This window comes from Episyrphus balteatus, chromosome 2 (assembly GCF_945859705.1).
Source record: "Episyrphus balteatus chromosome 2, idEpiBalt1.1, whole genome shotgun sequence".
NCBI lineage: Eukaryota > Metazoa > Arthropoda > Insecta > Diptera > Syrphidae > Episyrphus > Episyrphus balteatus.
In genome coordinates, this window is record NC_079135.1 from 35,934,815 (window position 1) to 35,950,543 (window position 15,729).

Here is a 15,729-nt window from a genome sequence, read left to right on the forward strand (position 1 = left end):
TTCAGATAAGCGGGTTTTTCTCTTAAGCGGGTTTTACTGTATTCGATTCGTTTCTTCAGCTTCCTAAAAATAGAAACAATTAATTTATATCTTTCCCAATGACAAATTGAGCAGGGAGTAAAAATGCATTTGAATTTTGCTTAAAAAGTGAGTTCACAGTGAATAGACCTATGCATTTAGGTAAAAAAATAAAAATTAATTTTTTCAGATTTTTGAAAAAAATTCAAGGGGTACCCCTTGCCGAAAAAAATTGTATTTTAAAAAATTTCCTCAAAATCAATCGAGTGAGATAACAAAAGATAGGTCTCTCTAACCTTTATTCAAAACTGAAAACCAAAAGTTTTTCGGAGGTCTGGTTGCTGAGTTATTTGCATTCAAACATTTTTGTTCTTACAATCCGGAGGCAGATATCTACGGACCAAAGTCTGGAAACAACTTTTGGTTCACAGATATGAGTTCACAGTGAATAGACCAATGCGTTTATGTAAAAAATAAAAATTAATTTTTTTCAGATTTTCGAAAAAAAATTCAAGGGGTACCCCTTGCCGAAAAAAATGTATTTAAACAAATTTACTCTAATAGTCCATTGAAATGTTACATTAACCTTGCATTTTGGGTAGGACAAGATTTTTTGGTTTTGATGTGTAGAGGAGGTTAATGTGAGTATACAATCTAGTTTTCGGGGTTGAAAGCCCCCCCATTTGGCCGGCATCTTGGAAAAAGGGGTGTAAACTGTTTTTAATCGATATCTTCCGAACGGTAAGTCCCACAAAAAAAATTTCTTAAGCGATTTTGTAGATAATTTATTTCTGTACAATTTTGATTAAGGTACTTTTTTGTGTGAAATTGAAAATAAGAAAGTTATACTTGAAAATAGATGTACATTTTCAAGAAAAAAATCTTTGAAGGGCCATAGCTTTTTTTTTACAACTTTTTTTGAAAAAATACTCATGACAGTTTTTAAAGATCATTTAATTTTCAACAATTTGATGTGCTCATTTTGCAGATTTTGTTTATATAAAGCTGTTGGAATGGTTTTACAAAAAAAGGTAACAATTTATTTTCGTACTTTTATATGTATGTTCATTTTATTTTTTTTGCTTCAATACAGGCTGATTCAGAAGGATATGTAGGTTGGGTTGAAACAAGAAAAAAATCATGAGGTATAGGAGGGTCCATTCCCTACCGTTTAGTTAGGAGATCAATTTTCTAAAAAAAAATTGTCTTACTTTTGAAAAAAAAATTACTAAAAATCAACGTTTACACATATTTTAACGTGTTATATTTTTTTGTAAAGCCGAAAACCCTTTCTTTTATACTATTTTTAATTAAACCTGTTTTATAGAATAGCTTTTGAAAAAATAATTTTCAAAATAAAAACTTTGAAAAAAAAAATACGAAAAAAATATTTCGAACTAATTTTTTTCAAAATTTTATATAATTAAGTACTAATTTAGTTTTCAAAATTCAATGCTGAAAATCGGATGCAAAAAAAGTCTTGTCGTTTTCGAGAAATTAAAAAAAAAACAAAACTACTTTCACCACTTATATCCAATTTTTTAAATCCAATCTCGTTAAATCCAAACAAATTTAAACTGCTCTCTGGGGGTCTGTTTACCTTTAATAACCCAGATGTAAAATTCATTTTCACAGCGTTCAGTTGTCAAGTATTTTGTGAAGGAAAAATAAAGATAAATACAAACTATACAAAATTGATTTAATATTTAAATAATTTTTTAAAGTTAAAACAAACAATAATGGGGTTATTAGAAAAAAGTAGTTTTGGTTTTTTTTAATTTCTCGAAAACGACAAGACTTTTTTGCATCCGGTTTTTTAGCATTGAATTTTGAAAACTAAATTAGTACTTAATTATATAAAATTTTGAAAAAAATTAGTTCGAAATATTTTTTTCGTATTTTTTTTCAAAGTTTTTATTTTGAAAATTATTTTTTCAAAAGCTATTCTATAAAACAGGTTTAATTAGAAATAGTATAAAAGAAAGGGTTTTCGGCTTTACAAAAAAATATAACACGTTAAAATAGGTGTAAACGTTGATTTTTAGTAATTTTTTTTCAAAAGTAAGACAATTTTTTTAGAAAATTCATCTCCTGACTAAACGGTAGGGTTTCAACCCAACCTACATATTCTTCTGAATCAGCCTGTATTGAAGTAAAAAAAAATAAAATGAACATATAAAAGTACGAAAATAAATTGCTCCCTTTTTTTGTAAAACCATTCCAACAGCTTTATATAAACGAAATCTGCAAAATGAGCACATCAAATTGTTGGAAATTAAATGATCTTTAAAAACTGTCATGAGTATTTTTTCAAAAAAAGTTGTAAAAAAAAGCTATGGCCCTTCAAAGATTTTTTTCTTGAAAATGTACATCTATTTTCAAGTATAACTTTCTTATTTTCAATTTCACACAAAAAATTACCTTAATCAAAATTGTACAGAAATAAATTATCTACAAAATCGCTTTAGAAATTTTTTTTGTGGGACTTACCGTTCGCAAGATATCGATTAAAAACAGTTTACACCCCTTTTTCCAAGATGGCGGCCAAATGGGGGGGCTTTCAACCCCGAAAACTAGATTGTATACTCACATTAACCTCCTCTACACATCAAAATAAAAAAATCTTGTCCTACCTAAAATGCAAGGTTCGGTCAAATTTTTGTAACATTTCAATGGACTATAAACTAATCGAATGAGATGTCAAAACATAGGTCTATTTACAGATATGAGTTCACAGTGAATGTACCTATGCATTTATACGTAAAAAAAATTACAAATTTATTTTTCCGATTTTCGAAAAAAAAAATTAAAAAAATGTATTTTAAAAAGTTTACTCCAAATTAATCGATTGAACACGCTCAACGTATTAAACTAATAAATCTTCCATCTCTAACTAGTCACAGAGCGTATCTACAACTTTGTTTTATTGTCGGGATAATCAATGGATCGATTTCAGCTCCATCGATCCTTTGTCGATTGAATTTCATTGCTAGTCAGTATAGTTTGAGAAGGCAGTTGCCAATTTCTAACACTTACAGTAGATCAAACTACGGTGCTAATAGTCCTTTAAATCTTTTAATAAATATTTACAATAAAAATTCAAATATAAATAACTGCAGCTATGACAATGTTAAATCACTAAACTTTAGGAAAATATTCTTTATTCAAAATAATCCATAATGTACCTTCATTAGATGTAAATTTTTCTTCTATTTTTCTTTTGTAATAATGTAATGCATAATATATAATTATAATTTTAGTTTTTAAGAAAATGTAACTGTATATAGTTAGTATTTAACCAAATAAACTAAACATCAAAAGAAATAATGTTAAAAGATATTTTCATAACTGTCGTGGAGTACATGTTTATGTATGGCTATATTGTTTTATTACTGGTCACTATGGCGTATGTGGAATATTTGTTTGTATGGAAAAAAGATTATATTATATACACTGCTGACTGAAATGAAATAAGTTGACGTGTTTTAAAATTTCATTTAACTGTTTTGTTACAAACCTTAATGAATTTGTTTTATTGATATCTGTTGGTTTTTTTTTTTTTTTGTCATTTCAGATATGGACCGCACTTTGAAGATATACAAAAAGAAGGCAAACCCACAAATATAACAGTTCAAGCTGGAGCAAGTGTTTTTCTAAATTGCCGAATTTCTTTGCTTCAAGATAAGACTGTAAGTTTATAAAGCTTTATTTTTATCATTTTACTTCCTAAAAACGCAAACGCGAATACAATAAGTTACTTAACTAATAAGGCTTTCTAAAATATAACTTCAAATATATCCCAGTGGTATAAAATCTTTGTTAATATTTTGTCTATTTTGTTTACGATCGGATTTTTAGAATGATTGTCATTCTTAAAACTTTGTATATTTTTATATATAATTTATAGGTCTCTTGGGTACGAAGAAATTCTATGGGAGAGGATGCACTTGAATTATTGACTGTTGGATTACATACGTACACCGGTGACAAAAGATACACAATGGAATTTCAATATCCAAACAATTGGCGATTGAAAATAACAAGTGCAAAAAAAGAAGACGAAGCCACATATGAATGTCAAATTTCGACGCATCCGCCCAGAGTCATACAAATTCATCTAAGTGTTAATGGTAAATTTTATTATTTTGAAAAAAAATGTCCATATTAAACTTATTTTTAATTTAAATTTTTTAGCACCGAAAGTTATCATTGTGGACGAATACAGTATTCCATTACAGGAAAAGTATTACGAAATCGATTCAACACTGCAATTATCTTGCACAGTACGAAATGTTGTGATGACCTCCTCTGTAGTGTTTTGGCGACACGGAGATCAAATTTTAAACTACGATACAACACGAGGTGGAGTAAGGTGAGAGTCAAACTTTCAAAAATGGAATACAATTTTGTTGCCATCAACAAAAAAACTAATATTTTTTCATTTAATCATTTATCTTAATTTATTAAAATATCAATTTTGTTTAACTAATTTCAGCGTGAGAACAGATTTAATGGAAGATGGTGCTAATTCTACTCTTTCGATTGCAAGAGTAAACAAACAAGATTCCGGTAACTATACGTGTTCAATTAGTGATTCCCAGGACTACACTATTATGGTTCATATACTTAAAGGTAATTACAAAATATGACAATAGCTATCTTAATCTGAGTTATACTTTTGTTTCCATTTCTATTTAAGGCGAGAGCTTTGCCGAATTACACCACGGAGCCGGCGGACGCATATGTGATCATTATTCAATACTTCTTATTATCATTACTTTAAGTCTAATTTTAAGCAACACAAATAATACGTTTAGATAGGAACTAATAAAATGCCTAGAATTTTGTTAAGTAATAAATTAGTATTTTAATAAAGTTTGTTATGTTTGAATATTTTTTTTAAGTATATTTATTACAGGAATGTAAAATAATAAATAATAAAACAAACAAGACACAATTGGATTAAACATTTAATTATAAATAAACCTACTTATAAAAAAAAATAACGATTTAAGAAAATGTAAACTTAGTTTTCTTTTTTATTGAAATTATTCCTTTCAGTGTGGCTAGCATCTTAGGAAAATATCAATAACATTAGCCGGATCATATAGTGAATAGCTGAGCTTACCCATTTTTACTATTTGAACTTTCATTTCGTCTCGCATCGTTAAATTAACAAGTCCTTTGTTCCAATAGGTCCGAAAGCTCATACTCATTAAAGGAGTTTTGAGACGATTGTTTGTATAGCTTTCTTTCAATTTCATTTTTGCTTTCTGATTCACGTGAATCTTTCGATCCCAATGACCTAAAATTCAATTCTGTTCTGAAAAACTTCTATCTTTCGAAACAGAGCGTTACTTCGGTTTGTTTTTTAAAATTTTGAAGAAAAACTTTTTGTTTAGAATTAGTTTTTAATTCCATCTAAACCCTTTTTAATTGAGAAGTTCACGTTAATCGAATAGCAAATGAGACACCAGGTCGTAGTGGTTGCGTTACTGTAACACAATTGTTTAAAATTAAAAAAAATGTCCTTTAAAGGATTTCCCAAGTATCATGCTAGGTATACTTTCAAAGTCTAACCTAAAAACAAACAACACTTATTTTTTATGATAACGTGCTTTATTTTTTACATGAAACTTGTTTATTGTTTAAACTTTTGACATAAATATGCTAGGAAAAAAAAAACTACTATTTTTTTTTTTGAAAATGCATTTAAGGAATTCTGCAGCCATAGCGCATCACACCATAGCACCATTTATCTTTTGTTTTTAGTTTTTATTTTGGTCTTAAAATTAATATTTTAGACAGTATTGTCTACTTTGGTAACAGCATCGTAAATTCCTTTCGCAACATATTCAATATTATTGGGATTCAATCCGCACATGTTGATTCTTCCAGACTTCAATAAATAAATGTGGTATTCTTCAATGAGGAACTTAACTTGTTTCTCTGTAAAAAAATATTGTTTATAAGTTGAAGTTAAAAAGTTATTAAGGGATTTTTCTTTTACCATTTAAGCCAGTGTATGAGAACATTCCAATTTGCTGTGTAATGTGATCCCAGTTTCCAGGTGTCTTAAGAGCAATTAGGTGATCACGAAGTTGTTTTCGCATGCTTATAATTCTTTGAGACATAAGTTGAATGCAATCCATCCTGAAAATAGAAATTACGAGTAAGTATTATTTACGATATCAACTAACTTATTTATCAATATCAACTAACCAAAAATGGAAATTAATTCAAGGTTTGAACGATTATTATCTTTATAAGTTCTAATCAGACCAGAAGAGACATAGAATTTTGTAACAAATCTAGATGTTTGCCTAACCCCTAGCGACTAACCCCCCTATTCTGGCAAACATCACAAGTCACAAAAACCTCACAAGGTGATCATAACTCGATTTATTTCTCACAAACTTCTTACTAGCAAAAATCCAAATTGTGAGTTGTGACCTCCTCAGAGCAGATTACAAATTCGAAAGTTTTTGTGACACAAAAACCTCTCAAAATCAAATTCAGCCCCCCTTTTGAGGTTGCTATAACTTGTGTGGTTTGCCAGAATAGGGTTGTAAAAATGTGTTTCAGCGGAAATCATCGTTTACAAACACATACTTGAGGCGTTCAGAATAATAATGGTTCAAGTCCTCTTAACTACAAATTTGCTATTTTAAGGTCTTAGAAATTAAGAGTTTCGTTTTATCTTAAAAGAATGAAAAGACATAATAGAGCTTTTGATCTGTGAAAGATTTATTTTAAAATGTTCTTCTAGTTCCGGAAAAAGAACTTTTCAAAGTTCAGAATAATCCACAAATTTCAAATGAACTTGGGCCATTATTATTCTGAACGCCTCACTACTTAAAAAGTAATAACAATAGATCGAGTTGAGAATGAACCAATTTTATACCAAAGGCACATATATGGAGGCGGGAAATTTTAAGGTAATGATGCTCAAATGTTTGCTACAGCTATCATTGATCGTTTTTTATAAACGTGAACACAAAAGTGTATTCTTTAATTTACCACCAACACCAAAAATAGTACTAGATGAACGTAACCTGAAATGGTAGTGATCTCTTCAAAACGACTAAAAAGAAATTTAGAAATAGTATCAATTTTAATTATGCATTGTTATATTAAGGTATTAAGCCTTCAAATTTAAATAATTTTATAGTATTAGGCTCTTAATAAATTTTGATGTAATTTCAACTTTATAAACTACTTGCAGCACCTTTCGTACGTTATTGTCAAATGATAAAAAACCTTAAATTTAATGCTGTTTTGAATTTTAAAAAATGCCTCTTTCACCTCCATGATTTTGATCCATATCATTCATGTCAGGCCGGGTATTAAGGGTGAAAAATGCATCTAGTTTTTTTTTGTTAGAGGAAAGATAGAAAAAGCAAGGTTGAAAACTCAAAGAAGATGGAGGTAAGGATCTGATTAAGTGGCAAAAGCTGATGGAGGAACTAAATCTAAATCTTAAAACCACCCAAAACAACTTAAATGATACGTAAATAAAGGCAAGCGATAATTCTAATAAGCAAGGACTGTTTTTTTACCACTCGAAGCCTCAATAAAATAAAATGTAAAGAAAAGCTGAAGCAGAAGTTTTTCAATTTTTTCATATTATACTTATTGGTCATGTTAAAGTTTGATCTAATGCGCAGCGGGGTAGCATTCTTTAATTTATAGCCCAGCTTTAACTGACATTATATGAGATAATAATCATCTAATTCTCCATTTAATGTACTTACTTACAAAAATTCTTTTCTATCTTTCTATTTCTTCTAACTAGTGCCGTGCATTTTGCATTTATAAGTCTTACAGGCAGAGACAAATTAAAAAAAAATATTATTATCTCACCATTCCTGTCGAAGTTTTGGGTCGTTCAAAACTTTGGATACGATTCTGCTACCGTATGCTGGAGGATTTGAGTATGTCATACGGACAAGCAGAGTTAACTGTGAATGGATAGCAGCTGCAGTTGCTTCAGACTTTTGAACTATTGTCAAGTTGCCAACACGTTCGCCTGTAAACAAAAGATTTACATTTTGAATAAAGAAAATTAAAGCAATCAAATGAAAGAATTCGAGTAACAAGCCATACACATTATAAAAATAAATAATAATTTGATCTAAATTATTGTAAATGATTCATAGAAAATAAAAAAAAAAAAAAAACTTACAGTATAATCCAAAGTTCTTAGCAAAAGATTGAGCAGCTAAGAGTTCAAATTTGTTTTCAACGAAATAACGCACGGCCCAAGCATCCTTATCTGGATCACCGCTAGCAAATCCTTGATACGCAGAATCAAAAAATGGGAACAACTTTTTGGAACTAATAACCTCCGCAAGTTTTTTCCATTGTTCTTGGGTTGGATCACAACCGGTGGGATTGTGAGCGCAGGTATGAAGAATAATTACGGCACCTTCAGGGGCACCATTCAAATCTTCAACAAAGCCATCAAAATCTATTCCACGCTTCTCTTGATCCCAATATCTATAGGTTTTGCCGGTTTCAAATCCTGCTGCTAAAAATACAGCTCGGTGGTTTTCTAAAAACAATACATATTTTATAATTATCATTTTGTTATACATATATGTAGGAATAGAAGTTTATATATTTACCCCATGTAGGTTCAGAATAGTAGAACACTTTTTTGCCCAATTTTTTGGCCAAAAAGTCTGCTCCCAAACGCAAGGCACCAGTTCCGGAAATTGTTTGAACACCGAATGCCTAAGTTTATTTTATGACTTATATAAGTAAATATTATGCTTTTGAATTTTATAACAATCTTACGCGTTTCTCGGCTATGGCAGGCGAGTCTTCTCCTAAAAGAAGCTTAGTTGCGGCAGTTGTATATAAATCAGTTCCTTTAAAGATTTAAAGATTAATTTATGTTATCTTTTTAAGAAAAATATTCACTTACCACAAACTGGCAAATATTCATGATTGATTGATTCATCAGATGCAATCTTTATTTCTGTGCTCCTTACTACAGGTAATACCCATGGTTTTCCATTTTCATCACGATATGCTGAAATAATAAAGAAAATTAATAAATTTTGTTGAAAATCAAAAATTTTGCATTAAGTAAGAAGAAGAAAGTAGATCCCGCATTTCTGGCTACCTACATATCTGGTATGCACATAATTTTACTGCCTAATGCGCTGACAATTTAATTTTTTATTACAGGCGAATAAAACGAACATTATTAAAAAGACTTTCTTTGCATTTAATTTGGTTTTGAAGGGTAAGGTGAAAAAGCAGTATTAAATTCTATAAAATGACTATACCTTAAAAAGACATCATCACCAAGCCAAGAACAGAAGTATATACAATTGCAGTCTTTGAAATCCAATATCAAATGGAAAGTTGAATGATATTTTTAAGAATTTTTGGATTTTGGATTAACTAAGAAGAAAAAATGATTTCGAAATGAAGAACAATAATGCAATAAATGGTATTCAACTTCATTATCAGTTTGTTTATTTTATTAGATTATAATAAATTCACTAAATGGTTATCTTTTGTGTTAAAACCATAAAAGAATAATTTTGTCCTCCCTGATTTAAAGTGCAATTAACCTTGTTCAATTTATTATGTACAAGTACAAATTACGTTTTCTCAAGAGTCAACTAAAAAAATTGAACTAAATATAATGTATGTTGTTTGCTGATATGTGTGTTCTACACAGAAAAAAAAACAAAAAAGTTCCGAAGAGTACAGTTTAGTGTGTTAAATAAGAGAAAACCTGCTAAACAATCTGTTCTATGAAACTGTCCAGCGTAGTTTAGTACAAGTTTCTCCGCTTCTATATTTGAGATAGGGCAAATGAGTGAGAAGTGTAACGTAGTAACTGACTTGTATATACAAATATGTTTAAATAAATACAAAATTGAAATTTCTTTAGAATCTATCAAAACTAACGATAAGCTTTAAGAAAATTAAAAAAATGTGATATGGTAAATTCTAATTAATTTTTTTGAAAGGTAAAAGGTTAACTCCATACAACACAAAACTTTTTTTATCTGTTTTAGTTCTGACTATTTTTATGTATCTTTGCTGTTAAGTTCTAGTTTTTTTTTCATAAACACAATGAATAATATGGACTAACCACACTGTCATTTAAAAATCATCACAATTCATTTACTGACGAAATGACTAAATTTTTATATAAAGCACTCTTAATGCAAATATTTACTTAGAGTAACCCAGATGATGCGCCAGGCTACCGGGAACTACACACCAAACTATTGTATAATGCTCTCTGAACATTTAATTTATAATTCAATTTTAAAGTTCAAGTCACCTTAACTCCAAAGCGTTTTGCCCAGGTACGACAGTGGGCTCATCAGTTAGAGGCTTTGGAGTTGAGGTCACTTGATCTTTAAAATTGAATTATATTCAATCGCTCCACTTAAAATAAAAATAATTTTAATAATTTTTATTATTTTTTCTTCGTTATCATTTAATTTATATTTATAGGTTTCCTTTTTTTTAATTTAATGATGTTTTAAATGAGTGCAATTATAAAAATAAAACCACAAACACCACGACTACACCAAAATAATTGCACTTAAAATTAATTTTCTATTGCGCTCTTCAAATAACAAATGATAGAATTGTTTATTTAATCGCTCAATGGGTCTCACGGGATTCAAAGTTTATCCATAACGCGTTGCTTTGCACCTTTTTCTGACACGAGAATATCATTACTGTAAACAATTTTTTTTATAATAGCGAATTTAAAAATCCAATACATTGCATATGTAAATATTGACAGTGTTAATACACAAATTTTTATATACAACGATCTAATAACCAAATTAGAAAAATATCACAAATTAAATTAGTCCAATTATTCAGTTGTTAATTTTTTTCCCTACACGTTACTTAAAAAATAAATAGACACAAATATTAAACTACCATTTGAAACTCTGAGTAGAATAGCAATCTCGTTTTTATCGATATTACAAAAAAATTTATTTAAAAAAGTTTTGTTTTCAAATATTAACAAAAAAATATAATATTGGCCACCATGAATTAAATTAAAAGAACAAAACAAACAATACTAATTTAACATTCTATGAGTATTTCTGCCTCTATTATCTGTGTGTGCATTTTCCACCAATTGTCTTTCATCTTCATCATAATACTGAAGGGTTATTTAAATTAAAACTATGAAAGAGAATTGAAGATGCATTACATTGAATACTAAATAAAGCAGACTTAACAAAGGAAAAACAATATTGCCTATTAGAATTTTCATGATGTTGTTACAAGGTTTTTTTTATGTGCAACTATTTAGCGGCGGCGGCGGTTTCTGGAGTATTATATTTCATATTTGTTTTAAAATTTTACTTCGTGCAATTTCGCTTTTCTGTTTCTGCTTTGTATAAGTTTTTGTCGTTTACACTTGCTCTGGTATGACGTAATATATTCGAAAACTCTTTAAAAAAATAACCATGTAAAAACTGAACACTGGCCGATGTAAATTTTTATTGCTGAGATTATTTTGTTTACATACTAAACTCTCCCTTTAGTGCTGCAATCTCATAAACAAACTATCGCATGATCCAAAATTATTATTTCAATTCATTATTTCTGATTAATAACTAAAGAAAAAATAAGGTTACGCATACGCCACAGTGACCCTCGAAAGTGGTCTCTTTAATCGCTGAATTAGCATTGAAAAAAGTTGAATTTTTTTAACTTTCATAGACTGTCAAAATTATTTAGTTTTTTTTTTTAATTTTTAATGCTTTAAAAATCAAAAATCAAAAGACTTTTAAAAGGCGTTTCCAAAAGGCGAAAACTTCTTTTTTAAGACTTGAAATTTTAAAACTTTGAAGCATTTAAAATTTCTAAAAAAAAAAAATAAAAGCCAAGGCTTATGCATACATTCTCAAGATTAATTTCTTAAGATTGAAAAAATAAATAGGATTATGTAGAATCCCTGGAGAATTGTGAAAAAGGGAGAAATAATAAAAACTAGTCCTTAAGAATTTATCCAAAAGATGTTTTTTTTTTCTAATTCGCAACTGCAACGAATAACAATAAGACTTACTTTCCCTACTATGTGAAACCAAATACATAGTTGATTTTATCGCTCTCAAGTGTTTCTAAGAATAAGAGAGAAATTTGCTAGTATTCATGCATTTTCTTTTTGCACTTTGCATTCAATTTATATAGAATTGCTCAATCAACGTGATTGAAATGTTTTCTATTAATTTGCCTATTCTTTCTGCAAAATTTCAACCTTAATGATTTTGTAGTTTCAACGTCTTTTGGACAAAGACCAAAACGTTTTAACTAGAATTGACATAGGTACTTCCATCATCATTAATTGTATGAGATAGTGGACGTGGATATATATTTTTTTCAAACAAAAAAAATAATAAATAGGTAAATAAAAGAATCAAAACGAATTTAGGTGAAAAATTTTGAAATTTGTTTTTCAATTTCTGTTGGCCTAAAATAGATTAGAAGAGAACTCAAAAAAGAATTTGCGTCCCGCTAGATGCAAACCAATATCAAATGAATTAATATAAATACATAATATTATGATATAGGTAAGCACTATAGTTAGATATAGGCTTTCGTATACTAGTTGGAAGGTATTATATAACTAAGAGTAGGTATTCGTGTCACTTCTAAGTTTTCGGCACCTAGTTTCTGATATTGGAAATATAGGTTTAGTACGTAACTTCTAGTATCAAAAACAAATAAACAATAATAATTTATAATAATTTGATAATAGCTACCTTACACGTTTCAAACGTTTTTTTAAATAGATTTTAAAATCTAAAGAAACCGATAAGATAAAGTCCAGTAACAGATTTATGAATCTACGTCAAATGACTATTTATAGGTTTCTACAGTTGCAATTCTGAGTTAATACAAAAGCAAAAATCTAATAAATAATATTGACGTTTTGTGATACGTATAGGAAACAAAAACTAAAACAATTTGTTTGACCTCTAATTCGACCTTCTATCTTCTCTTCTTCACTATACACTGGTACTGATTGCTGGAATCATTTTTTTTTTTTTATTTGTATAGAGAAATCATCTTAATAATATACATATACAATACATACCTCCAACACCAAGATTTGTTTTTTGGGGGAAGTTATCTTCTAGAAATGCTCTATTTAATGCAAAAACTTCAATTGGTGGTCCTTTTTCAATACTTTCAAAAACAGACATTTTTTCAATTTGAGTTGAATTTACTTTTTGAGAATTTTGATTTTGCAACGACCGGGTACCGGACGCGGTGTTGTGAATTATGAAATATGAATGAAAAATATTATTGAATATGTCAAGAAGAGACACTTTGCGTTGCGTGATACGATATTCTAATCACGTTTTTTTATCACGTAGATGAATGTTATTTGTTTTTGTTTTTTTCTGACACAAACAATGGGCGCATTCACAAACCTAGGTGCTACGTAGTCGAGTTTCAACTAGCTTTTGGAATGCGAATTTGCACTACAAAGCTAGGTGACAGATGCAATAAAAAAAAATGTGTTTTGAGTGGTTTAAATGGCTTTTTTTCTTTGAAATTCCTCAATTTCGTGATTTATATTCACATACTACACAATTAATTTTATTTTATATGCTTTTTTCACCAATTCCACCAAATTTAAAATTCAAATAGAATTTGTTTCCATCAAACAGCTGACTGAGAAATGTCAGCTAGCTTTGAAGCTGAAAATTTTTCACCTACGTCGGAGGGGAAATTTCAACTAATTTCTTAGCTATTTTCAGCCAATCAGAACGAGTCGCTACGTAGCACCTAGGTTTGTGAATGCGCCCAATCAAATTTTTATTTGAAGGTGGAAACAGAATGGTACAACAGGTAGTGCTATGCTACAAATTCATTTTTGAACGGCATATCAGGACTGCGATGTTGTAATTTTTTGTATATCTTTCACATTCACAGCAGCTGAAATAATTTTTTTAAGAATTTCTCCAGTAGACATCTGGAGAATTATATAATACGGATTGCTCACTAATACATTTCTAACGCCAAAGTGCCCTCCTATAAAAACTATTTAATATGTGTGTTTTTTATTACCACCGGTCTTAACTGGATAAAAAAACGTCTCAGGGCTTACCGAGAAAAATTGGCAGCACTGCATATTAAATGTTCGGATATCAGCTAACACAAAAAAATATAGAGTTGTCATATTTTTCTTGTGTGTTTTTGAAAAAAAAGTTTACCTAAGTGCCTGGCTACACAGTGATTTTTCAATCGATTGAAAAATCACATGCGGTGGCTACACACTGTTGTGTCCAATCACGTTCCACTTTTACATTTTCTAGGAACAAACGTCAAAAAGAGGAAAAATTTAGCAATGGAACTGTAGTGCCCTCAGAAAATTCAGTTCCCTTCGTGAGCATCTTCCCCCTTCACTCCCCATCCCTCTTGCCTACAAAGTGCCTGGCTACGCAGTGATTTTTCAATCGATTGAAAAATCACATGCGGTGGCTACACACTGTTGTGTCCAATCACGTTCCACTTTTACATTTTCTAGGAACAAACGTCAAAAAGAGGAAAAATTTAGCAATGGAACTGTAGTGCCCTCAGAAAATTCAGTTCCCTTCGTGAGCATCTTCCCCCTTCACTCCCCATCCCTCTTGCCTACAAACTCACTGCTTAGGCGATTGAAAAATCACCGTGTAGCCAGGCACTAAAGCCTTAACAACATTGGCTCAAAAAGTGAAAAAGTACAAAAGTGAAAATTTTCAAACGCATTTTTGTATGGTTTTTCGGGCTAGAAAATTCAAAAACAAATGATACAGAATGCTTATTTTTTCGTCCAAAAACCAATTTGTAAACTATCTTTTACAAAAAAATTCCGCTAGCGAGAAAAAAAATATTTTCACTTTTGTACTTTTTCAAAAAGTGGTGAATGTAGTTAAGCCTTAACTACATTGGCTCAAAAAGTGAAAAAGTACAAAAGTGAAAATTTTCAAACGGATTTTTGTACAGTTTTTCGGCCCGAAAAATTTAAACAAATGATGCAGAAAGCTTATTTTTTGGTCTAATAAACAATTTGTATACTCTTTTTCACAAAAAAATGGCGCTAGCCAGAAAAAAAATATTTTCACTTTTGTACTTTTTCAAAAAGTGGTGTATGTAGTTAAGCCTTTAATAAAGGCATAACTACAGTGACAGTTTTTCCGACCACAAAATTAAAAACAATGATGCAATAAGCTTACTTTTTGGTTTAAAAAACAATTTTTATAGTTTTTTTCCAAAAACAAATTATGCTAGAAGGAAATAAAAAAATTTTACTTTTGTAAATTTCCCAATTTTTCACTTTTTAGGTCATTGTAGTTATGGCTTAACTATAGGTCGTTTCAAATCAAAAGTCCTGACTCAGAGTTTATTTTCTCCCTTCCAATAAAATTGAGAACAAGTAAACAAAAAACTCAATTTTATTGGCTCATTGCGACAAATCAACTCAAAAATAACAACAAATCATGCTTGTTTGAATGAAAGAAATGCTAGAGAAAAAAATAAGCAAACGAAAAATCTGAATTTGTTTATTTATGATTTCTATGGTGACGACTACAAAATAATTGAAAAATAAAAATAAGATATTTACTGCCCAATTATACAAATGAAAAGATGTGAATAGAATTTTAAGTTATGAATTGATATCATATAAACTGGACATTTCTGGTCCATCTTCACCTA

The 15,729-nt window shown here is 29.5% G+C and overlaps 2 protein-coding genes across 2 annotated transcripts in view; one reads left to right on the forward strand and one right to left on the reverse strand.

Moving 5' to 3' along the window:
* Nucleotides 1-4,894, forward strand: part of LOC129910781 (uncharacterized) — a 31,262-nt gene extending 26,368 nt beyond the window's left edge. Inside the window, exons 3-7 of the mRNA XM_055988320.1 lie at nucleotides 3,593-3,707; nucleotides 3,926-4,148; nucleotides 4,213-4,390; nucleotides 4,514-4,650; nucleotides 4,718-4,894. Of these exons, the coding sequence (XP_055844295.1) occupies nucleotides 3,593-3,707; nucleotides 3,926-4,148; nucleotides 4,213-4,390; nucleotides 4,514-4,650; nucleotides 4,718-4,839 (775 nt within the window). The 3' untranslated portion in view covers nucleotides 4,840-4,894. The remainder of the gene's footprint in view (nucleotides 1-3,592; nucleotides 3,708-3,925; nucleotides 4,149-4,212; nucleotides 4,391-4,513; nucleotides 4,651-4,717) is intronic.
* Nucleotides 4,895-5,816: 922 nt separating this feature from the next.
* Nucleotides 5,817-13,337, reverse strand: LOC129910694 (aspartate aminotransferase, cytoplasmic). Its single transcript, XM_055988164.1, has 8 exons — nucleotides 13,121-13,337; nucleotides 8,948-9,055; nucleotides 8,818-8,891; nucleotides 8,646-8,754; nucleotides 8,204-8,572; nucleotides 7,882-8,047; nucleotides 6,029-6,171; nucleotides 5,817-5,967 (listed from the first exon to the last, which is right to left on the reverse strand). The coding sequence occupies exons 1-8, from the start codon at nucleotides 13,227-13,229 to the stop codon at nucleotides 5,819-5,821; spliced, it is 1,227 nt and encodes a 408-aa protein (XP_055844139.1). The 5' UTR covers nucleotides 13,230-13,337; the 3' UTR covers nucleotides 5,817-5,818.
* Nucleotides 13,338-15,729: the final 2,392 nt, after the last annotated feature.